At 32.7% G+C, this 25,656-nt stretch overlaps 4 protein-coding genes across 4 annotated transcripts in view; 3 read left to right on the top strand and 1 right to left on the bottom strand.

Annotated features, from left to right (window-relative positions):
- Nucleotides 1–11,038, top strand: part of LOC108917708 (pikachurin) — a 232,074-nt gene extending 221,036 nt beyond the window's left edge. The window contains exons 8-10 of the mRNA XM_018724445.1: nucleotides 2,503–2,837; nucleotides 7,555–7,878; nucleotides 9,983–11,038. Of these exons, the coding sequence (XP_018579961.1) occupies nucleotides 2,503–2,837; nucleotides 7,555–7,878; nucleotides 9,983–10,247 (924 nt within the window). The 3' untranslated portion in view covers nucleotides 10,248–11,038. The remainder of the gene's footprint in view (nucleotides 1–2,502; nucleotides 2,838–7,554; nucleotides 7,879–9,982) is intronic.
- Nucleotides 11,039–13,451: 2,413 nt separating this feature from the next.
- Nucleotides 13,452–14,852, top strand: LOC108917707 (protein phosphatase 1 regulatory subunit 42-like). Its single transcript, XM_018724443.1, has 6 exons — nucleotides 13,452–13,574; nucleotides 13,629–13,934; nucleotides 14,011–14,245; nucleotides 14,361–14,477; nucleotides 14,546–14,680; nucleotides 14,737–14,852. Exons 1-6 carry the CDS (start codon nucleotides 13,452–13,454, stop codon nucleotides 14,850–14,852), a joined length of 1,032 nt encoding a protein of 343 aa, XP_018579959.1.
- Nucleotides 14,853–16,523: 1,671 nt separating this feature from the next.
- LOC108917724 (pre-mRNA-splicing factor 38) lies at nucleotides 16,524–17,624 on the top strand. The gene is made up of 2 exons (XM_018724467.1): nucleotides 16,524–17,116; nucleotides 17,171–17,624. Exons 1-2 carry the CDS (start codon nucleotides 16,649–16,651, stop codon nucleotides 17,558–17,560), a joined length of 858 nt encoding a protein of 285 aa, XP_018579983.1. The 5' UTR covers nucleotides 16,524–16,648; the 3' UTR covers nucleotides 17,561–17,624.
- A 1,598-nt stretch (nucleotides 17,625–19,222) lies between these two features.
- LOC108917749 (vacuolar fusion protein MON1 homolog A) lies at nucleotides 19,223–24,305 on the bottom strand. The gene is made up of 4 exons (XM_018724500.1): nucleotides 23,916–24,305; nucleotides 23,617–23,814; nucleotides 23,313–23,556; nucleotides 19,223–21,649 (listed from the first exon to the last, which is right to left on the bottom strand). Exons 1-4 carry the CDS (start codon nucleotides 24,209–24,211, stop codon nucleotides 20,936–20,938), a joined length of 1,452 nt encoding a protein of 483 aa, XP_018580016.1. The 5' UTR covers nucleotides 24,212–24,305; the 3' UTR covers nucleotides 19,223–20,935.
- Between the last annotated feature and the right edge of the window lie 1,351 nt (nucleotides 24,306–25,656).

Here is a 25,656-nt window from a genome sequence, read left to right as displayed (position 1 = left end):
AAAAGGTAATACATTTAACACTGGAACTATTTTTCAAACCAGTAACACATTAGGATCTGTTCTATCTGTAACTCAATTAAAAATCAATAATTAATATTTAAAACATTTGCAAACCTTATATCGGTGCAACTTCGAACTCTGTAATAAATAGTAAACGTATAAAATATGAAAAATGAAAAATTTGTCCATGGTGGTCTCTTATAGTGAAGTCAACAATCAACAATATATACAGGATATAATTAAAATGTTTGGCAAAACTTTAATGGAGTATTGCACACTACAAATTAACAAAAACATTCTCTATAATAATACAGGGTGTCCGCGTTTTCTGTAGCAGGACTTTTACAACTTGTGCTAAGTCCTTTAAAATAAAAGTTCATGTATACATATATGTATAGATGCGTCGTTTTCGATTTACAGAGTGTTCAAGGTTAAAATGAAAATTGATTTTTTATTCGTAAAACGAAAACCCCTTTTTTACCTAACTTTGTTTGTAATAATAATAATACTCATTTTCTCACATAATTTAATTTGTCCTATTTTCTCCAGTGGCGTCACAACACGATACCAGCTTGATAAAAATAGAAAAAAATATGGTACGCCACTGCTTTTTGGTAAGTTTGAAATTTTTCTCAGATTTATCTATCAAAAATACAACTTTTTTTGTTATTTAATTTTTTTCCTATCTCGCTTTGTTTAGTCAGAAATAAAACATTTTCATGAATAGGTTCGAGATTTGCTTAATTTATTTATTTACTTGTTACAAAGTGTGCCGTGAATATATCTGTTTTTGAGTTGCCAAGGATTTTTTGTTGGGACCTTACATCCTGCCCAATAGATTAAGCGGTCAATTATTTATTGAATTTTTAACTACCCAGCATGATAACATGCTAGACGATGTTCCTTTTCAACAAAGAATATACTCGTTCTTTCAATTATATGGATGCCCTTCCCAGTACTCTTTGGTGGTACGAAACTGGCTGAATACAGAGTATCCACAGAGATGGGTGGATCGTGGAGGTCCAGTTGGGTGGCCTCCGCAATCGCCTGATCTAACACCTTTGGATTTTTTTGTTTGGGGATTTATTAAGGATGCAGTTTACTCTACACCTGTTAACTCGCAAGAGGAACTTGTACGATGAATCCGGAACGCTGCTCTCAGAATAACTCCACATCATTTGAGAGACGTTAGGCGGTCTTTGATACGTCGCTGTAATTTGTGTGTAGAACCAAATGGCGGGCATTTCGAACAGTTCCTTTGAGATCTATTTATACAATAAGTTGATTTTCCATACCGTGTTGTTTATTTTTTTATTATCTTACAATAAACTGTGCGAAACAAAAAGTTTTATTTCTGTCTAAACAAAGCGAGGTAGGAAAAAAGTAAATAATAAAAAAGTTGTATTTTTGATAGCTAAATCTGAGAAAAATTTCAAACATACCAAAAAGCAGTGGCGTACCATATTTTTTTCTATTTTTATCAAGCTGGTATCTTGTTGTGACGCCACTGGAGAAAATAGGACAAATTAAATTATGTGAGAAAATTAGTATTATTATTACAAACAAAGTTGTCAAGTTTCAACAAAGTCTAAAAAGGGGTTTTCGTTTTACGAATAAAAAATCAATTCTCATTTTAAACTTGAACACTGTAAATCGAAAACGACGCATGTATACATATATGGTTACATGAACTTTTTTTTTAAAGGACTTTTAGTACAAGTTGTGAAAGTCTTGCTATAAAAAACGCGGACACCCTGTATATCCGAAAATGCTTCGTTTTAGACACATAGGATGCTCAAAATTAATGAAAATATTCGGTTTATTTTAAGTAAAAAAAGTAATTAGGGGATGTAATGTACATAATACTTTAAATCACTTACGGGTTACGTAACCATTTGAAGAATTATTATTTTTATTTCAGAACTAATTTGATTTTTCAGCACTCTCATAAATAACTAGATATAATCTACCATAATATTTTATCACTTATCTCGAAATCGCATTTTTATAAAGCCTCTAGTACCTTGTCATAATAACAAGTCAAATTTGAAATAGCTTCGTAAAAAAATATTGGAAGCAAATTCCACATCTGGAATTACGTCCCTGTATGTAATAAACCTCTGTATTATGTACTTACATTTGTAGACAATCAAAACTTAAACCTTTTGTTGATTTGTGATGTATATAATGTATATATTATTAAAGTTTGTACAAGTATTTTAGTTATACCCTGTATATGGAAAAAATAAGTTATTAACTAATAATTGTGGGATAGGTTTATTTAGATACTAACTTTGAATTTACATTTTTTTTTTATAGTAATGCAAAATATCCAAAAAAGAGAAAACTATTTAATACAAGTTTTGTCAATCATTTGCATTTTGTATCTCAGAGTACTTAAAAATATATCAAATTTATTATTGCTTTCCTTAATTTCTTTCGTTAGTTTTTTGTATATTTTCTCATAGCCTAGCAAATGACATTTTTGTTTCAATTTCACAGGTGAGAATATCTCGGACTGGCCGATTGGCCATCTTGACAGTAGACAACCAGTTGCCCGAGGAAGTCCTTTCTCCCGGCGCATTCACCCAACTCTCGCTACCTCAAAACCTCTACCTGGGAGGCGTCCCGAACTTCGGCATCGTCTCGCCGCAAATCAGGGTGAGAACGGCGTTTATAGGCTGTATTCAGAAAGTAAAAATCAACGGTCGGACCGTCTCCATCCTAGCCGAGGCGCTAGGTGGCGCTAACGTAGACAACTGTCCCCATCCCTGCGTTGCCAGGCCCTGCGGGGAGGACGGGGTGTGCATACCGGAACTGGACTACTTCACTTGCAGGTAAAAAATCCCCATTTAAAAACGTATAAGAATTTAGAAACATTTACTGTCGACAAAATTAAAGAAATAAATTCAGAACCAATTAAATAAAGAAGAGGTGAAGTTGCCCATGACTAAAAACCAGTGTACTACCACAATCAGCTAAATCACGTAGGCTGTTTAATAAATTAATAAAAGGATTCTGTAATTATTAACTCGTTGGCCATGACAAATCGACTGAACTGTCACTTTCTTGAAACACAAATCTTAGGTCGTAAATGTCAATCTTTGACATTTAATTTTGACAGTTCAGTAGTTTACAGAAAATATTCACATTTCATTCTAAATCTATCTATACTTAATTTATGTATATAATTGCTTTTTTATTAGCGGCATCAATACACGTTGACACGTTAATAATAATCATCTGTTATTTTACTCTCACAGTGGGAAACACAATACCACATTATATTACGTTTTTTAATTTAAAAATAACATACTTAATACTTAACCTAACCTAACAAATATTTGACGTTTGTGGTAATTTACAAGAAATGTCAATACAATGATCTAAAGAATCGAGGCAACTTGTCAAAAATACCGTAGTGATTTGCCGCAGGTGGAAACTGACTGAAACAGCGCAATGGAGGAGAAGTTTATATTATTAAACAGACTCTGGTGCCACTGTTGTACCTACATCCTACATATGCAGAGTAAATCTAAAATGTGGACAATTAATAGCTCATTTAATTTTTTTGGAAAAAGTCAATTTTGAAATAAATGTGGTTGATTTTTAAATTAAAAAAACTTGTTGGGAACTGCTGACTTACTGTGGCAGTACACAAAATACAGATTAATTATGCGATATTGTCGATGTTTCACAGAACTCTTAAACAACAACTTTTTATAGGAAAAGAACAAAATGTTAAATAAATGAATATCTTTGTAGAATATGTTACAGAAACTTTGAAATATCTTCATAAAATTATTTATAGCTTTCTCCTGGACTTGCCATTCATATGAACTATTTCTATGAACGTACACCAATTCCAAATTTATGCAGCTTTTGCCATATTTCTTTAAACTTTCTTACATGTTCAATTTTTGTAGCATGTGCACTTTTTGTGGCACAAAAATGTTTTTAACACATCGACCATTTCGCTGTTCATCATTTCGCAGTTTACTGCCATATTTCACTTGAATACACCATAGTTTACTAAAAATTACTCAAATATACTTACAGCTATTTAAAAGAAAACACCGTCCGTCAGACAAACAATGATCGTAGAGTTCGGGAGCATGCCGGACTCAGTTTATTAATTAATATAAATCAATATAAATGAGTTAACACATAATACGTCGCAGTAAAATAAACAGTATCGCTAAATATAAATGTTAGGAAAATGCGTAAAAATAGAAACATAAAGTTTAAAGGTTTCAATAATCCACCATTTAATAATAAATTGTATTTTGGAAATGACCGATCAACCCAAACATTTGTTTTTGAAATATGCCCCACGCTTATACTACTATAACTTCATCAGCATACTACAGTCAATTTTTGGAAACTGTTCTGATTAATAAGTTCTAACAGTAAAAATGGGAATTACATTACAAAGCAGCATGTCGGCAGCTTCCATGTTGTGATGATTCTCCTATAATGGAACGTCCAGGGAACAATGATTAAAAGGATATACTTTTTCAACATTAAAAGAATTCATAAGGAATTAAATGAATAAAATACAAAATAATAAAAGCATTGAAAGAAATGAAATTGTAGCAGAAGTTATTACATTTTAATTTTTATGGTATTAGGTTTCGGAAAAATCACTAAAACATTTTTTTTAAATTTGATCCCGATTATAGTAGAGTAGGATTTGAAGAAGTTAAGTTTACAAATACGTTTATTAAAATAATTCCATATATATATACAATTTATAGTGATTTATGCAGACGTAGAATATATGAATAATATGAAAAATCTAGATAAGTTCGGCAATCAAACGCGTACAAAATTTTGATACATTCCTTGTGGACAGCGACTCTCAAAATGTAGATGTGAATGGACAGCTTAAAAAAATGAAGTCTCCTTAAAAATTCGTAACTTTGAACGATGACTCTCAATGCACTCATTTACATTGTGAATTATACACGCAAGATAGATGTACACATTTATGATTCACCATGTCTAACTGGCTACGGAGAAAAACAAATTCTAATAGTCGTTGCTGTAAATACAGAAATATTTTGCTGTCATAGATAAGCATGAGCATGACAAAATAAATGTTTTGGAAAGTGCAAAATACCTTTTTAACAAAGGTGGTGGCCTACTATATTACTTAAAAATTACTAATATTTGTAATCTGTAAATCGCAAACCTTTAATAAAATATTAACTTCACCACTACACAGGCTTATGCGCACATTTACGAATTTATTGTCAATGTTAATTTAAAGCAAAATTGCAATTTGAAAAAAAAATCCATTCAAAGAATAAGAAAATTATTCAAATATCTAATTTATGAAGGAAAAATGTTCCTGAAAACATGTAACAATTTTATTATCAAATGATCTTGTGTAAAATCGTCAATCATCATATTTCGTGTACACTTTGTAATAATATTGCGAAGTTAACTGCTGTTCAATTTCATATCATGTTCATGTATCTATACACAATGTAGGTATGTAAATGTTTTCCCAAGCATTATATTAAACTTTATCTTAAAAATGTAAAACTGTACTTGTTTTTATTATATTTTCTTTCATTTAAACGGCACGAAAGAAAGAACAATATAAAGTTCATAGAAATCTATAAAAGGGACTTAAATTATTCTATCGATCAATATAATACTACATTTCGTCTAGAACAGTGATAGCTATTCTTCCATATAATATGCAGTTTCCATCATTGGTGAAAAAAATATATAAACTATTATAAAATTTGAAAACGGTGACAAGATTGAAGTTTATATCTAAAATATATTTTCCTGTACTAAATTTCGTCTATCTTCCGCTCCTGTTATGAGTAGAGTACCTCAAGGTTATGTACTAGGCCCTCTTTTATGTATTTCTAGTATGCAACTAGGACTTTTAGCGCCTGCCTTTCAATACAGGGTTTTCAAAAAGTTTGGAACCCCCCCTCTATCTCAGAAAATACTGCTCAAACAAAAAAATGATTAGGACAAAAGTTGCAGGGTTTTGAGTGGCCAATCCAACGATGGCCTTGACTATGACCTTGAAGGTCATTTAGAGGTCAAGTTTAAAATTTTAAATGGAACCGTATACATTTGACCCGGGAAATGGTAAGAGCGGAAAATTTTACGTTAGAATGTGACCTTGACCATGACCCTCAAGGTCATTTAGAGGTCAACCTGAAAATTTTAAATGGAACCGTATATTTTTGACCCCGGAAACGGAAAAAAAATTACGTTCGGATATGATATTCAAGGTCGTTTACAGGTCAAGTCGATTTTTAATAAATGACACGATATTCTTTACTGCGCAAATTGAGTGAGAAAAATGACCTATACCATGTCTTTGACCATGACCTAAAGGTAACTGTAACGTCAAACGTAAGCAAAGAACTTGGTTTAATAATGGTCTTATGAAAAAAATTTAACGGCAAAAATTTTCTTATCTATCGGATGGTGATATTGTTATGACCTCTTCCTTTGTTCCGAAAGTAAAAACAGCGATAACATTTCAACAAAATTTTAAGGTTAGAATGGTTTTTAAAACGGGAACTCTTACATTTGCCTCCAGTAATAGAAAGGGTGACCCCGAAAACCCCGAGTATATTTTACCTTCGGAGACAGGCTGTTGGAAATATTATGACCTTGAAACTACCATGACCTCAAGGTCATGGTCAAGGTCACATGGTCAAGGTCACATGGTCACATCGGAACGTAAAATTTTTCGCTCTTTTCATTTCCGGGATTAAAAGTATACGGTTCCTTTTAAAATTTTCAATTTCACCTATAAATGACCTTGAGGTCATGGTCAAGGTCATGTTCGAACTTAAAAATTTCCATTTTTTTCCATTTCCAGGGTCAAAAATATACGGTTCCATTTAAAATTTTCAGCTTGACCTCTAAATGACCTTGAAGGTCAAGGTCACGATGAAGGTCACATTCTAACGTGCCGTTCTTACCATTTCCGGGGTCAAAAGTATACGGTTCCATTTAAAATTTTCAACCTGACCTCTAAATGACCGTCAAGGTCATAATCAAGGCCATCGTTGGATTGGCCACTCAAAACCCTGCAACTTTTGTCCTAATCATTTTTTTGTTTGATCAGTATTTTCTGAGATAGAGGGGAGATTCCAAACTTTTTAAAAACCCTGTATACAAAATTTTATGGGAATCCACTAATAGTATAAAATAAAATTCGGAAAGATTTAAATGTTTTACAGAATGGTGCTTTGCCTGGTTGTTTAAATTATATACTAGTAAATAAATGACCGATGATGATTCTTCACTGAAAATCATCAATCAAACTCTGTATCTTGCTGGTGTGATCTGGATACTATTACCTCCAAAGACTTAAAATGGGAAACTTATATTTTTTCTGGGGTAAGGTAGCGAGGAAACTTTGAATTCTTATTAGGATTTATGCTTCAAATTGTAACAGGTCTATTTTAGCAATACATTATTGCCCTAATATTCAACTAACATTTAGAAGAGTAGCTCATATTTGCCGAGATGTTAATTATCGTTAATGATTTTTTTTTCTCCTATTAGGTGTAAACCGGGATATAGAGACCACCTGTGTTCTAGAGGCCCGCCGTCCTTCCACGGCGTCGACAGCTACCTGCGCTTGAACGACGCCTCCACCTTGGACGTCATCTCCTCGGACCCCTTGGTGGTAAACGTCCGCTTCAAGCTCTCCTCCGAATCCGGCCTTCTACTTTACGCCTCTGCAGGAGAGAGCTTCCTCTCTCTGGGTCTCGAAGGAGGCGCACTCGTGCTGAGGTATAGCGTCCAGGAACGTGGTGAGGAAATACGCGTGGTGCACAACAGTACGACCGTCCACGATGGACTCTGGCATAGAGTCAAAGCTGTTAAGTAAGTTTAATAGGACCCAAGCAAGTACAAGTACAAAAGTTTTTTTTTCGACCTGAAAATGAGATAGCCGCACCAACAAAAGCCATAGGAAACTTTAAGAATTTATAGTTACTAGTACTTATGTATATCCAACAGAAAACAATTTTGGTAGGAGTATTAGTTAGTATTTTGTTAATGGGAATTCGAAATCAAAATTTAAAGACGGTTCGGTTTTAAATATATCAACACATTTTATTTTATTTTATTCCATTCAGCAGGCCAACACCCTATTCCCAGCGTTTGCATCAAATCTTCAGGTTACCCTGGGGTTTTGATTTTTCTCTTTGAATCTACACTGAAAAAAACGTAATAGTACTTAATTGACTATCAGTGGTCGTATTTGCGATCAAAATCGTTCAAAATAATAGGTTACGGAGTTACAGAGTTGTGGAGTCATAAGTTTTTGAGGTTATAGTGTAATGAGATAATGAACTTCAATGTTTTTCCAATCACTGATTCCTTAAGTCAATTTGAAATCTTAAAAACTGTCTTCTACAAGAGTTTCTTCATGTTAGGGTGAAACACGAACTGATCCTAGAGGCAGATTGCCTTTCAATTCAGATTCAACGGGTCAAAATATTTTACGGTATATGTAGTTAATTAAGTCATAATAATGGCCTTACACAAAAAAAGTGGAAGGTCCGAAAGACAAAACTATGGTATCTATATGTTTTTGAGGTGGCTAAATCCGATGTTGATATCTGTTTGACGCGGTCTGAGTTAAGGTAAATTCAGTGTCAAATGTAGAGAATCAATTGTTAACAAAGTAAACCTACATATCGATACGTTTCTGGGGTTGCTGAATTGGAATCCGAGGCCCGTTTGACCTGATCAGGTCTGCTAAATACACTCTAGGTCTAAACTTAGAATATTCTAGTTAAGCATAAGCCTAACTAAGTAAATTTTAAACTAATGTATCCATTAATGTTTCATGTACATAAATTTACACAGTGAATCCGTGTCGATTGAGATTTTTGAGAACAGATTTTCAAGATAAGAGGTTTTTTGCATTGATGAATCATATGAAATCACTATATCTCACTATTATATATCGAAACTACTACTCACTTTTATGGTATCGAACTATTTTGCTGTCAATAGATTTGTGAAGTGGATTTCCTTTACGTTTTCTCGATTTCAATGGTATATCTCGTTTTAACGACGGCTAACATGCTTATATCCCAACTGCCTGGGTACCCACGCTCCATTTCCTTAATAACTTGGTGAATTATTTCTCTTTGCTCCTCAAAACCCAATCAAATTCTTCACTTTGGGGTTGTGGAGCTGTGTTATTAATCGAGTTAAGATCTTCTTTGAAAACTATTTTGAGATTGTGTAGTTGACGTACCTCAGCATCTAGATGACATTCTGAGAGAAAGTGTTTCACTATAAAGAATGCAAGAAACACAAAATAGAGGAATAGTATCATCCATTAGATAGCTAGGTGTAATGCAGTCATGTCCAATTCACAACTTTCAAAATGCGATTTTGTCCTTTCTACTCATAGGAGGTAGGCCATTAGAATTAATTAATTAATGCATCCTATCATGTCTTTAAATCATACCCTAATTCATTCTGTCGTGTTTGCGGCGCAACTATGATTTCCATAAGCTGTTCTGCTCAATTTCTGTTACTTTAGATCTTGTACTCGATTCACTGTCTCCTCAAACTAATAATCCCCAGATTCTCGCTTCTGACACTAATTTGTACCAAAACCAAATTCCCATCATGTAGCACAACAGCTCAAAAACTTTGACAAATTGTTTCCACTCATCACAATAACATAATTGTAACCTAATTTCGCGTCGTTTACATATTTTCTGTTGTTTCTCGAAATCTGAGCTTTTAAATACATGAAAGAAAGAAATAGAATACTTATATTCTAGAAACATCATGAAGCAAATAACAATATAAATGTATAAACAAAGTACTACTAGAGTAATATTCGCTAAACACAACATTTATATTATTAAAACCGTCGTCTTAGAATGGTTACATCAAGTCTTTATTAGGGACGTCGCCTTAATTTAAACAGGTGCCTTACTCAAGCTAATTTCTATTTTAGAGACGGATCATCCGGCCTTTTGATCGTGGACAACGGTGCAGCCATCACCAGACAATCTGTCGAGATATCCCAAAGACCTATAACGCACCCAGAGGACGAAGGCCTATACGTGGGAGGCATGTCCGTGGCACCCTTAAGGGCCCTTACGAGATACAAGAACGGCATCAAGGGCTGCGTGGCGGACCTCGTCATCAACACCGACTATCACCTGCAACTCATCAATCACTCAGACATAGGGCATAACATAGGAGAATGCGAAGCATGAAGCCGACTGGACTTGCCACGACACAAAACTCAACACAAAACTAGAAGTCAATATGAATAATTATAGCGCAAAAAATCAAATGGAGACCAAGTCCGTGGGTAATCAAGTGGGGCCTAGTTTTTTAGCGGATTGTGGAATGTTTCTATTTAAAACACTTACCTATCTTCACTGACATTTATGTGCTAAATGTGTGATTTCAAAGGTTAAACATAAGGCTGACTACTATGAGCTATTAAGGGTGTCAGAAGATGCGGTCATAACAACTATAGTGCCTTAATTGAATTTTATATCGTACAGGTCTATAGAAGAAAACCGGTGAGAGGTATACACTAGGCAAGGCCTTGGTTGTATCACCGTGTCTTTTAGATATTATCCTACTAAAAATAGTTGTGTGTATCATCTTCTCGATTCTACTTGGGAGGATCTCTAAGGATTTGTGTTAGGATTGTAGATAGTCAAGAATAATAAGGATAAGGATTGAGCTTTTATATCTTTTCATTTCTTTTGTATACTTCTGCGGGGGAAAACGTTGATGGAGCCTAAAACGTAAACACACTATCTACCGTGCTAATGCAAACTTTTCTTTTAAACCAACGGACTTAATTGGAATGAATTAAAAACAAGCACTGTCATCATATCATTTAGCTGTAGAATGAGCCCTCCGGCTTCCCTTTCGCTGCGAGATCAATTTTTTCCCTTGCCCCGTTTTTATATTTGCATCATAGTAGGTACTAATCGGTCCAGTGTAAAATTCACCTTGTTATATAACTATGTATATGAAGTCCTATAATTTGTACAGGTAGTCTAATTTGTGTGTTAAACATATTTGCTTTTAAGTGTGTTGTTTTCTTTATTCCGATACATTTTCCCGCCTCCCCGCTGCTCTTTAATTGTCAGTTTGAAAGAAGAAGGAAAGAAACGATGGAAACTGTACTTCAAATTGTTCAATTACATAAACATACGTCTAGGCTGTGGAGCCCAATCAAAATTCCTTTCGCCTAATAAAATGTCCAACCTTTTAAAAGCAACAGGTATACGAAATAAAAAAAGAATTAAAACAGTAAAAGAGAAACTCTCATTTCAATATTTTCAACAACTAAGACCATATGACCTCTTAAGACTTTAGTTTAGTTTTAGCACAGACAAAATAGCTATCGCCCCAGACCGCTACTGGAGTAGGCCAGCAGTTTTAAATTTCCAAATTGCCGACACCACCAGCAGAATTTTAGGAAGCATCAAATGCAGCGGCCCGCATTCCTACGCGTACCCTAGCAACATATAAACAACACTTTAGCACTGTTGCCAGGCATACTTACGGATTTATTTTGTACACTTTTTTATCAATATCTGTTTTTTGTGTTACTGTATTTACTTAAATGTATTATGTAGGTATTGATAAAAATGTTTTAAAGAATCAACGAATATTTATGTAGTTTCATATGATATTCTGCAGTGATGTCACATTAGGTTATATTTCATCGTAATTTCGTTAATTAGCTACTATTTTAATTTTTTGGTATTGATATACTGCAGAAAATATATGTAGGTATTTCCAAATAAACAAAATTCGTAATGATATTTTAAATAGCTTATGATATACATATTTTTAATATTTGATGATGATGATAAATTTATTTAATATACAAGGTGGGTTATTAGTACGTCGCGGAATGAAGTTACAGGGTTTTTTGACATTGATTCTTAATAATTAAATGTAGAAAAAACTTTAAATACAAAAGTACGACTTTTCCTTTATTTCTTTTGACATCAAAATTTGCTGGCATAAAGTACATGTTTAAGATAAAAAATCATTAAAAAAATTCAAATTCATCCTTATTGCAATAACAAACAACGATTTTTATAACTAACCTTTACAACATAAGAATACCTAAAAACAAAATAACATTAAAATACCTACAATTTTTACAAATTTTCAACATGCAAGTAATTGTGATGATATATTTGAAAATATGTTTTAATTTACTATTTATTCCTTTAAGAACAAATTCAAAATTATCAAATATATAATATCCTGTACTTTTTCTTTCAATACTTGTAAACTTCTTTAATAATATATTTCGTTGAAGTGTCCCCACAAAAATATGTCTAAAAGACTGAGATCGGGGCTGTTTTCTGGCCACCTAAGGTTTTTAATAAAAATTTTTACAGTGTTCGTTGTTGGGATTCGTCCTCCAAAATAAATTTGCCGATATTCCTGAAGAACTTTTGCACATTGTTGTTATTTGAATAATACAGTTTAGTTATGTTTTATTTTTCGTCATCAGAATAACCCATTTTAATTTTTTTTATGACTTTTTAGACTATAGAAGTCTAAGCTATGGAAGCAGATAAAATTCAAACTGTCAAACATTTCAAAACTAAACGTCATTCCTAGGTTTGAGAATGGAAACACTGTTTTCGAATGGACTGTTTTTCTTTTTATAAAGTGTGTGATTATAGTGACCTATAATTTTTGCATTTTTAATTTGTCTACATTTTTCGAGTGTGATTTTTGCCGTAAACATAATTTCATAAAATAACTCGACTAATAATTTTTTTAAATTTTTCACAAATGACAAAATACAAATACATACCTACATAAACAGAGAAGAAAAACAGATCACATATTTTTTAAATTTTGTCAAAACGATTTCTGAGGTTTACAACAATATACCCTTAGAAGCTGATGAGTCTTGCTATAAATATGTAAGATGGATATAAGATTTAAATACTCGTTACTAGTAAATCAAATTTTTTTGGTCCAGCACCTAGACTAGACATATGGTATTTTTGGGCGTATCGCCCATATTAATAGAGATACATAAAAATGTATGCACTCAAAAACATAATCTTGGATCATACTTTTATACGCAATGTTCATTTTTTTTTGTTTCCTGAAAGTTTTTGTATTTACCACTGTTTTTTCTTAAAAAAGTAATAGCTGCTGAAACTCTTATGATCAGTGTGTCAAAATGGCCCTGTACTTATCTTTTATATACCTTTTCATTTTATACATTTTTCATACTCAACCTGCCTTAGTAACACTTGGCAACATTCTTATTGATTAAATTATTTACGTAAATATCGCTAAGCAACATAATGTTTCTAATTAAGCAAATAGAAGCCAGCTCTAGCAGTTATTTGACAGAAGCGATGACAGTTAAAATTTTACAAAAGTACCCACATTTTACCTAGAACTTATAAATGGAGTCTGGTAATAACAAAAAGCAATCGACGAAAGTCGCTAAAAATAAGACTAATTCAAAAAACGGCCTACCTGGGAAGTGTTCTCATTTGTACATGCAGGAGAAGTTATTGAAAAAAATCGTAATAAACTGGTATATTATTGCACATACAAGACATTAACATTTTATATTTTAGCCAAAATTGTCCTTCTCCAAGGACTTAGCAGTGATATATCTATACAGCAATGAAATTGAAAACATCGAGAACCTAAACTTTTTCCCGAACTTGACAAGCCTTTACTTACAAAATAATAAAATAGAAAAAATTGAAAATTTAGAAGGTTTGGTAAAATTGAGGAAACTGTATATTGGCCGTAATAAAATAAGCGTTCTAGAAGGACTTGAAACTTTAAAAAATGTAGAAGAATTGCATATTGAAAAACAGTGTTTGCCTGACAACACTCCTCTATTTTTGGACCCAAGAACCATATTTTCATTATCGGTAAGTTGCTAACCAGTAAACCAGTGATTGCTAATAACGTGTAAATTTTATAAGAGTAGGTACGTTTTCTTTTTAGGAAAGCTTATGTGTTTTGAATATCTCCCACAATAACCTAACTTCGCTTTCATATTTGTCTCCATTGAAAAATTTGGTGATCATAGATGCATCATTCAATGATTTCGAGGACATAAAAGATATATGTCAGACAGTTCGAGATTGGTACCACTTGAGAGAGGCAACTTTTATTGGAAATCCAATCACGAAACGTCACCGATACCGAGAAGATATCATTGCTAATTCTGTCTATTTAGGTAAATTGTTTTATTTATTTGGTAGAATTTATTCCGGTAGTATGTATTTATAATTGAGTTATGTTAACTTTAATTGAGGTCAGTTAGAGGGTACTGATTATTAATAATGTTTCAGACTCTTTAGATGCTAAAACCGTGTCTGCCGTTACCAGAAATTTTATTAGGAGATTCGAGGAAGAAAAACTTATACACGGGTCTAGACAGAATATTAATATAGCCGACATTGTCCCAAGTAAGAACCATTAAATGCAAATATAATTTGAGTAGGTATATTTTTTAATCTTTCCCATATTATTTTAGGCTTGCCCAAAAACTACCCTCCACCACTTCAAAAGGCAGTTTCTGCCTCTATCCTCAGAAATTCTAAATGTCGGTTATCCCAAGATTTGTCAGTATTTGATGAAACCGATGCTGTCTATATCGCATGGAAAACTCGTAAGAAACATCTAATTTTCGACTTCATTTATTACATTTATTATTTAATTTTTTAGTGCCTCAGAGAAAACCTCTTCTGAAAACGCCTCAACGTCTACGCAATAAACGAAATATGAATACCGATAAAAAAAGAGTTGTTATAAATACTTTCCCGGAAATTGCACATATTTAATATTGTTACACTATGTTTGAGAGTATGAAATATATATTTTTAAAATGGATTTTGCTTTTATGTAGGTATAGGTATCGTTTAAAGCTTTACAATTGGGATGGTGATCTATTCCATAATACTTTTTAACGTGACAGGAACAGTCACATTCGGAGAGACAGAGATACCATGTACCTTCATAGGAGCTATCTTTCTCTTCGCCTTGTAACACTCCATCCGTTGGATTGGGTAACAGATAAAAAAATAGTTTTGATTTACCTAAATAATACGATCAAACTAGCGTCCTCTGCTAGGATTAACGTCAAAATAAGCTTCAAATTCGTAATTCTGACACCAAAAAACCTAGATGCTACCAATTTTCAGTCATATATACTATCAAAACTCTCAATATTGAGAAATTTCAGAATAAAATTTAAATCTGCTTGAACACCCTGCATTTCTTAAACCAGCGATATTCGTATAAGGTATAAGGTATGATGAGCTCAAACATAATATTTTGGTGTCTAGTATCTTCAGCTTAGTGTTGACTCTTGACCCATTCTTTTTGACTCACCCTCTACATCGAAGGAAATAACCATAGGTCTAATATAGTATTATGGGGATGGAATGTAGAGGGAAAGGGCAGGGGACCACATGTAAAGTGGGATGAATCTAGTGTAGGGTCACGTGACTTAATATGGCACTTTCAGACTTATCACGTTCTATTTTTATTTCTATGGTACTAGATGTAGTGCTGTAGTTATATCGTATTATATGTTTTGTGGTTATATCCATTACGTGGTATTAAGTATTATTACGAATTTGACACATACATTTGACAGTATTTTTTTTATTGTTACTATATAAAAAATAATAATTTCCTAATCAGAAATAGAGTTGCTTTTTAAATCAATGTAGCGCGATTTTATCCTAGGTCACGTGAATAAGAGCAAATCGTTGCCGCTTTCGCCGTTAATGTTGCAACAACTAAAATGCGCAAAAAGTGGGCTTTGCCTCCATCCATCCATATGCATATACTACTTATGGTTGGTTTATAAAAAAGTATTAGTCCTAACTTAGTCTTAGTCTTAGTATTAACCTTTACACTAATCTTAGTATTAGCCCTAAGAATAGGTACACGTTTATAAAAACAATGTGTGGTCCTAATTTTATTAAGATTAACCAATGAGCGATTCGACTACGCGCATGGCTAGTAATATCGCAGCATAATACTTGTTTGTTATTATGTGGTAATGTTTTATTTTATTTGTTTTGTTGGTGAGTGAAAAGAAAAATATAACCTATTACTATGGTAATGGCGTAATGGCGACCACCATAGACAAAGACATGAGGTCACTATGCTACGAAATGCAATACTTGTGCATGCGCACTTCTCAGATCTTAGTCTTAATCCTAGAAAAATTAAAAGATGCGAACTTTCAAGGTCATGTCTTAAGACCTTACGACTAGGGATTTTTATAAACCGATACATTACATTCTGTACATTTAACTTATTAGGACTAAGATTAAGGTTAATACTAAGACTAAGTTAGGACTAATACTTTTTTATAAACCAACCATATATCTATGGAAATAACAGCTCGCTAAAATATCCACGGATCGAAGGCCATAAAAGGAAAGAAGAAGAAGAAAGTTGCCAACATAACAAATTGTAATGACAATTGACATTGACCATTAACCCAACTTTATTTAACAACTATCCAATTAAGTGTTAAATATCAACATTATTGTATGTATTTATGTTTAATGTATTATTTTCTGAATGGTGGTGATAATTTTTTAATAAGAGCCTACATATAATGGCGAACAGAACCGTAAAAGATGCTAAATCCATTCATGGAACTAATCCTCAGTATTTAGTTGAAAAAATTATACGTTCTCGTATATATGATTCCAAATACTGGAAGGAAGAATGTTTTGCCCTCACTGCGGAACTTCTAGTGGACAAAGCCATGGAATTACGTTTTGTTGGAGGTGTTTTTGGAGGTAATATAAAACCAACTCCATTTTTATGTTTGACTCTAAAAATGCTGCAAATACAGCCTGAAAAGGATATAGTAGTAGAGTTTATAAAAAATGAAGAATTTAAATATGTTAGAGCTCTTGGTGCATTTTATATGAGACTAACAGGTTCTTCCCTTGACTGTTATAAATATTTAGAACCTCTGTATAACGATAATAGAAAATTACGCAGACAGAACCGTCAGGCTCAGTTTGAATTAATTCATATGGATGAATTCATCGATGAATTGTTAAGAGAAGAGAGGGTAAGTAATAAACAAAACAGGAAAAAACTATAAATAACGACCAATTATTTTTAGGTGTGTGACGTTATATTGCCACGTGTTCAGAAACGTTTTGTTTTGGAAGAAAATAATGAGCTGGAAGCAAAGGTGTCAGCCTTAGAGGATGACTTAGATGAAGACATAGAAATGGAAGACGACACAAAATATGACTTAGAAGACGTAAAAAAAGAGAAAGAAAAAGAAAAGAGAGAGCGCAAGAGAGATAGAAGTAAATCTAGGGAAAGGCAACGAAGCAGAGAGAAAGATAGGCATAAAAAAGATAAAGATCGTGATAGAGAAAGAGACAAGGATCGAGAGAAGGACCGCGATAAAGATCGGGACAAAGAGAGAAGAGATAAGGACAGAAGGGAGAAGGATAGAGACAAGAGAGATAAGAAGAGAGATGAGGATCGTAAGAGACGATAAACGTTTGAATTTTTTTTGTCAAGTTTTTTATAATTAATTTTGCAGAATATAAAACTACCCGACATTTTTTACTTTCTTACTCTTTGTAATTATAACAAATTGGAAACAAAATTATGTGAAGTTGAAATGTAGTTATGTAAGGTGTTTTAATATTAAATTTGACTCCAGAAGGTCAAAATAAGGAAATATTTAGAGACCATTCAGATTTAAAGATAGAATTCGCTTTCTAAAATATCTCTGAAGATGTAAGGTACATAGTGATCAAACTCTAATGATTTATCTATTATTGGTAAGAATCCACCCAATTTGGTCTACCAGTTGTGGAGATTCCGGAAGTCAGCGTCACTAAAACCCCAGAAGTTTTATACCACCACCTTTAATTAAGTGTGGTCAATTATTTTGCAAAACACTGCAGTTTGGAATTCGAATTATGTGGACAATAAAACAAGAATATACCATAATACATTTATTTCATCCATATTATAATGTGGACTTAAAAACAGATTATATACAGCTTTGTGATTATCACAGATTATATTAACCAGTTATCCTAATGAACAGTAATTGAAACATTCATCCTCCTCCATATAATTCTAATATACAATATTTACTTTCATTCCTAAGTATACCGAAGACAACTTATATAAAAACACGATTCAAAATTAAAACAATAACAATATACAACAATCTAAACATTATCTATCTTTAGTTGGCTTTTTTAAATGTAACGCCACCAGTTTTATTTTAGATCTTATTCCATAAACAGATTAGTGCCATAAATAGAGGTCAAACATTGGCAAACAACTTGTATTTCATTTAAATAAATTGATTAAGGACAAATCTAAAAAAATTAATAATATATAAATAATCTAATAAAATTTAAAAATACATGCAGAGTATAGCAAAAGTACCGGAACAGCAGAATAACTGGCGGAAGAGCATTTTAGAGAAAAATGTTAAATACAAAAGTTTCAGGATGGACCTGGCTATCCGATGGTGACCTTGACATTGACTTTGAAGATCATTTCAAGGTCAAATGTGATTTTTCAAATGGGACCCTATACTGTTGACCCCAGAAATGAAGAGCGGAAAATTTTAACTACTAAAAGTACGGGAACGGCAGAATAACTCGGCAGGAGAGAAAAATGTTCCTTCATGTGCCTTCATTGGCCGGGTTCACTACACCTTGCCTTCATTGGCCAAGTTCACTAAACCTTGCCTTAATTGGCTGGGTTCACTAAACTTTGCCTTCATTGGCCGGGTTCACTAAACCTTACCTTCAGGTTTTCGCAATTTCAAAATTTTCCGCAATTTTCATTTCTGGGGTCGAAGTATAGGGTCTCTTTTGAAAAATCACATTTGACCTTGAAATGATCTTCAAGGTCAATGTCAAGGTCACCATCGGATAGCCAAGTAGAAATCCTGAAACTTTGTATCTAACATTTTTCTCTAAAATGCTCTCCCGCCGAGTTATTCTGCCGTTCCTGTACTTTTGTTAGTTTGACCTTATGGGGGCCCCAAGGTCAAAAGGGAGGGGTCACTCAAGGTCATCTGAACGTAAAATTTTCCGTTCTTTTCATTTCTGGAGTCAAAAATATAGGGTCCCATTTGAAAAATCATATTTGACCTTGAAATGATCTTCAAGATCAATGTCAAGGTCACCATCGGATAGCTAGGGAGAAATCCTGAAACTTTTGTATTTAAAATTTTTTCTCTAAAATGCTCTCCCACCGAGTTATTCTGCCATACTTTTGCTATAACCTGTATATGTACTTATTAAATTAATATATTTAATGCTTCTATTAAAAACATATATTTAGAGCCACAGCACTTCTTTAATTGTAGTCACAACTCTTGTTTGGAAATATGAAGTCCATTGATGGGGGTAGGGTTTCTGTTTTTGTTAAATACTCATGTATATAGGTTATTTCACAACAACTTTACGCTGTGCTCTATTTAAAACTTCACAACCTGATGTCTCACAAAACCAAGATATATAAGTTTTGTAAAAAAATATGTAGTACATGTGTGTCAAGATTTTAGATGCGGAGGCAACATTATGATCCTGATATCCCTAGTAACACCCTGTGATATCAAGATGAAGCCCTACCGCTCTTTGCTATACCAGTCCAGGAATATTTAAATAAGTCAAAGGTGATAGATCAAAAAAGTGTGGGTATGGCCTAGGTGATATTAAAAGTCAGTTATATAAGAAAATGTAATTTTAATTTATTAGAAGAGAAAATAAGATATCAGATAGAATAAGAGAGTATAAGTGTAACAGGAATTTGTGGATAGACTGAGATACTGTTGACAATCAGATGATGGTTATTTTTATGCAATTAACTTAATAAAAAATTCTACAATTTTGACGAAATTTCTGTTGACCTGCTTATAAGTTTAATACTATTTCTCTTCTTGAAAATTTTCTTATGTACCACATTGCGATTTTCATGCAGCTATTAAAAAAATCGCTGTTACTTTAGCTCTTAAACAACAATGACGTCATGAGCTGAAGATATAAACATAACCAAATTTTTGCCATTCACTCAACTGTATATCCTTTCAAATCATAGTGTATATAACTTAGATAAATTAAAAGTATATGGTCAGACACAAATCTGGATAAAATAAGTTTTAATACCAATTTAACCAAAATCGGGATAAAAAAGGTTTCAAATAAACCAGTACAGAATTTAATCGTTTCAATAGAAAAACGTCTTTTTGAAGCACCTATTATTATTTACCATTTTGTCACCTTCCCAAATTGTCATCCTACTGCTTATTTCGAAGGTGCTGAACACGAATCTGAGGTTATTTTTGTACAGTCAAACCTAGTTTGAGAAAAATTTTTTCAAAATTCTAACCTGAACATTTCACAGAACACTACGAACGACACTGTATATTTTATGTAGGTTTCGGTACATCTGTAGTGAACAATGGACATTGTTTAAGAAACACATTTTCTCAAATTTGAAGTAAAATTTTTTGTATTTAACTGTTTCAAAGAGTATTACACAACATTTTTTTACAGAACTTCACTATCCCTTTTAGATTTTGGGATACAGGCTGGAGAGTTTTAAATAGAACACCCTGTATGCAAATGCTCTAAAGGTTTCTTATAAATCAAATTTTTGTATGCCCTTTTGTACTAATTTTACTACTGTTTGAGGGTTTTATTGAACTAGAAAAATGATCCAATACACCATTATCAATAACCCAAAAGCACTTAACAGTTACAAGATTTAAATGAATCCTTACCACAAATTTTATTAATCAGTTCTTGAAGGCTTACTCAATTATAAGTATCTAAAATATTTTTTTTACACAGAAAATGTACATTCTATTTTACACATTGCGTGAAGCAGAAATAATTTAAAATGTAGGTGCATTTAAATGGAACAATTTTTCCTCCCGTTTTTTTATCCAGTTCAACAACCGTCCTACCATATCGATCACATTATTTGTGGTTATCAAAGGCTCAAAAACAACATACAATTCAAAACCTTTTGTGTCCCATGCTAAAATGGCTTCTTCGGAACTTCTTTCAAAAACCAACTTCAAAGGCCTAGTCGGGCAATGAAGTCTTTGATGTGCTCTCTTATAAACGTCTATTAAATGCTGCCTTGTTTGGGTATACGGAGGGCTCAGGCAAGGCTGATAGAACTGTGCCGTGGATTTACATTTGTACAAGTAATGCCTGATCTCAGGGAATCCCGCAGTAAAACAGGTTTCTTCCTTCGTAATCAAAGATTCGTTGATCGCTTCCAAGCAATTCCCCCTTCGGAGTTTCTCGACGATACGTTGCTTAGCTTCGCTTAAAACGAAAAACACGTCCCTTTCCACTGTTAGAAGAAGCAAACAGGCTTGACAGTCTTCGGAGAGGTAGGAAACATGACCGTAAAGGAATCCGCTCGGATCGAAACGTGGCAAACAAAGTGGCGTCCAACTTTCGGAGTTCTTTAGGCTCTCCGAAGCTTGTACTAAGTTGAATATTAAGTGTAGGTCTGCGGGATGTAAGCAATATTTCTTCATGCGGACCAGAGTTATCAGTTTATTGTTGGCTAATAATATGGCAAAAACCAAATTCTAAAAACATAATAATATACAGATTGTCAAAGAGTTAATATACAGGGTGTTTCAAAATATAGGGTGTCAAAATTTAAATTTTAAAAATGATTTTTATTGATAATTCTGGTGATTGTAGATTCATTTGAAATTTAGCACATATTTTTATGTTGTCGGCACACTTTTGTGTAATTTTGGATTAAAATATGGAGGGGAGGGGGGTTGCAGTACCCATGGACCCTTTTTTTGAGTACGCCTATGTTGTCCAAATATTTTTATATATAAAGCGGCGTTTTATTCTATTTTTTTTAAAACAGTGATGCTGACATTGGTTTTATATGCTATACTTTATCTAATAATGCTGGCCAATAGATTAAAATATTCTGAAAGATTGCTACATTTTGTGCTGGATTTAATGTCACAATGCATTTAATTAATTTTTAAAAGATAAATTGAAGCCAAAATTAGAAAAGAAAAATATAGATCCTATATTGTGTAATGTTTTTATTTTGTGATGTAATTAAAAAGTTGGAAAATACCCCATTGCAGTAATAGCTAAAATTTTAACTAATAATGTTGCTGCAAACAACTACTCTATGGACTAATACCATGACCAGCATTAAATTATTATAATTACATCATTTGTCAGTAGAACCACTAGACAGACCAATTTTGAACTTTTAGTATGCAAAGATGTAGTTCTCTTTGTAACTTATATCTCATCCACAATCAACTTATTTTGTGCAAAAATACGATAATAAGATATCATTTGTGATGTTTTTACTTATGCGTAACTCCATATCTGGTAATCAATTCATATAAACAATAAACAACTGTGAATCATTTGTAAATTGTGAGTAATTGTGATTCTGTTGTTTTAGCAGGAGTTGAGCTGTAAAATTGTTATCATTTGTTTCCAGTTGTCAGTTGATTAGAATATGGAATAAGGAAGATAACCGCGAATTTTCCAGCATCTAGACAACTGATACGCTCATTTAAAATGTGGGGATGGATGTCTTGAACAGTTACAACTGGAAAGTACAAAGAATGCTTTCTTTCTTTTTAATATCTACAAATGTTTGTGAAAGCTATAGTAATCGTAGGTATTCATTCCTGTTGCCAAAACACACGGGGAAACTTTAAGCTCTTTATTGAAACTTAGGACTTATATTGCATTATTCTTTTATCTATAGAACCTACGGCATTAAATTAAATAAACAAGCGGGTCCGTCTAATTATTGGCACTGTCCAGTTTTAAGGGAAATTATGCCATTCACAAACAGGGGGCAGCACAGTCACAGATTCCCTCAGATCTAGGAAAGTATGACTCAAAATAACAATTTGTTACTTAAACTATAATAGTATAATAAAAATAAAATAAATAATAATAATAATAATAATAATAATGCATAATTTGCAGACTGATCAAAAAATGACAAAATTTGTGGGCAAGGCTCTTACTCAAACTTATAGTGTAGCTTATAAAGCCAATGCCTAATACATGTACCAGACATCTGTGGCGTAAGAAAACAGTAAAATTTAGGTCAAGGTTGATTATTAATCAATCAAATTAAGAAACGATAGTAAAGACACATTCAATGTAATCCTTTAGCAATATAACTTATTTTTGATACCTATATATAAGAATTGTAAAACGCAGATCATAAATATAAAAAATTTGTACCTTAATTTTGTTGCATGCACCAACGATAGCAGAACTTATTGAATCTCTCACAGAAGAAGCAAGGGGAAGACACTGTACAGCACCTAAAAAGAAGGAAGGTTCCGTTTCTGAGAAATTTAAGAGGTGGTCGATCAGCCTTTCTACACCAGATAACAATCTCCTTAGATCATAGTTCTGCCTTTGTTCATATATTTTACTTAATCGTGTCAATGTTAAGATACTTGTTATTTGATTAAATACATAACTAAAAGAAATGTTATTATTCACTAATACCAACACAATTTCTATCTTAATAGGTACTCACTTTAATTGAGATGTAAGTTGTTGGACACTTTCTTTTGTCTTTGAAACAATTACTAATATTAAGGGTTTTTTGACTAGAAATACAAAATTCGTATCTCCCACATGAATACTTTTTATACAGTCATCGCTTGATTGAACAAAACTAACTAAAGTTTGCATTACTCCAAATAACCATGCTAATTTATCCTCATTTCCATACCTAAAAATGAGTTATTTATTTTCAATGAAAATATTTTACCAGCATCAGAAGCTACTAAATATCAATACTAATTAAAACTGTAGCAGATATATTGTCCTTACCTTGAATAAATAGGTTTCCCTGCTAAACTTAAAACAAATACATGTTTATTTTTACTAGTCCATTCTTTATTGTGTTCAAAATAATCATCGTCTTCTGAGCCTTCTACCGTGTTCGTGCTTTCCTCATAATTATCACTGTGAGTATTATCATTAGATTCTTCACTATGGGAAATAGCATTAGTATTCTTGATCTCTTCTAAACTAGAGCTCATTTGTTCAAAATTTTCAAAAGAGTCCGTAGTTACTAGACCACTTTCTGTAGCCGCACCTGGCTCTACCTCAACGTTTGAAGACATTTTGCAAACAGAAGAATGTACCGAATGTTAAATTAAATATTAATAATTTGTGATATCACATTCTTATTATTGTATTGTTTTTTAAATATCTTGAATGATTCCTAACCTCCCACAAAATTTTGACATTTATCACAATTAAATTAATTAGCGAAAAAGCACGAGATTTGTTTTCTGTACGCAATGTAGGCAATAAATAGAAAATAAAATCCCTACATTTTTTCCAGTCTTTAATTCATGTGTATATTTGGCTGCCTATCCTTTTATTAGTCAGGTAGATCAACTTTTGAAATTATGTCATTAATTTTGCCTCTTATGTTTTATACAGGGTGATTCAGGTTTAATCTGGATAACTTTAGTAAACGATAGAACAGGCTAAAACAATGATCATTCATCATATAAACTTGTTTCCTAAATCGCATCGTTTCGGAGACAGAGGATGTTGAAGTAGGATTTTTTTCCCTTTTCTTACTACTAAAAATACTTTTGAAATAATACTTTTAACGATGAGTTTACCAAACGTCAGTTTATACAAATCATTGCGAGTTTTGTTTTTCATCGGTTGCTATAACGTTAAATGAAATTAACGCAGCTGGGGCGCTACGCAGTCAACCTGTTTCTATCGATTCCTGAAGTTATTCNCAAAATTTCTTTTTTTTAGAAGCTTTGTATTTTATACAGGGTGATTTACCACCACGCACACTGTTAATGAAAATCGGTAACCCGTCGAATTGCCTGAAAATGAATTATGTTATAGTTTGAGAGACCCTGATCAAAAGTTGTCACGGGACCAAGACCCAAAAATGAATACCTATATACGACATTGACAGTGAGCGTGTATACATAGTCTTTTTTATTTTCATCGGTTGCTATAACGTTAAATGAAATTAACGCAGCTGGGGCGCTACGCAGTCAACCTGTTTCTATCGATTCCTGAAGTTATCCAGATTAAACCTGAATCACCCTGTATATAAATATAAATTATGACTATCCAGACCCTTCTAAAATATTTTTAGATCGCACGATTCAGATATATATTTTTTAATTTTCCTTTAGATACAATAGATATATATACCTAACTAAATTAACGTAGTATGATGATCCAATGAATAGGAATCAATGACACTCACTACTGCTATTATTATTTTCAGAATATTTTACGGAATGATCTGCGCAAATCATTTTAGGTTTTATTAAAAATCGTTTAATTAACATGACAAAATATATCAGTATCCCAAAAGTTTCTCTATGACGCAGAAATGTTTTTTATTCAATCAAGGTTTCTGTTTAAATTAAAAAAAAAGGATTGGAAAGCTTTCTTTCTAATTTTATTATTTTCCACTTATAATCAGCAACGTAAATAATTGCTTGATGTTTCGTATTATTCCCAATTCTCAGTTTTTAAACAGACACAGAAACAGAAACAATAATGTAATACATTTAAGGCT

Source organism: Anoplophora glabripennis, unplaced genomic scaffold (genome assembly GCF_000390285.2).
Source record: "Anoplophora glabripennis isolate ALB-LARVAE unplaced genomic scaffold, Agla_2.0 scaffold61, whole genome shotgun sequence".
Lineage (NCBI taxonomy): Eukaryota > Metazoa > Arthropoda > Insecta > Coleoptera > Cerambycidae > Anoplophora > Anoplophora glabripennis.
Note: the sequence above shows the minus strand (reverse complement) of the source record. Positions and strands in the feature narration are given on the sequence as shown.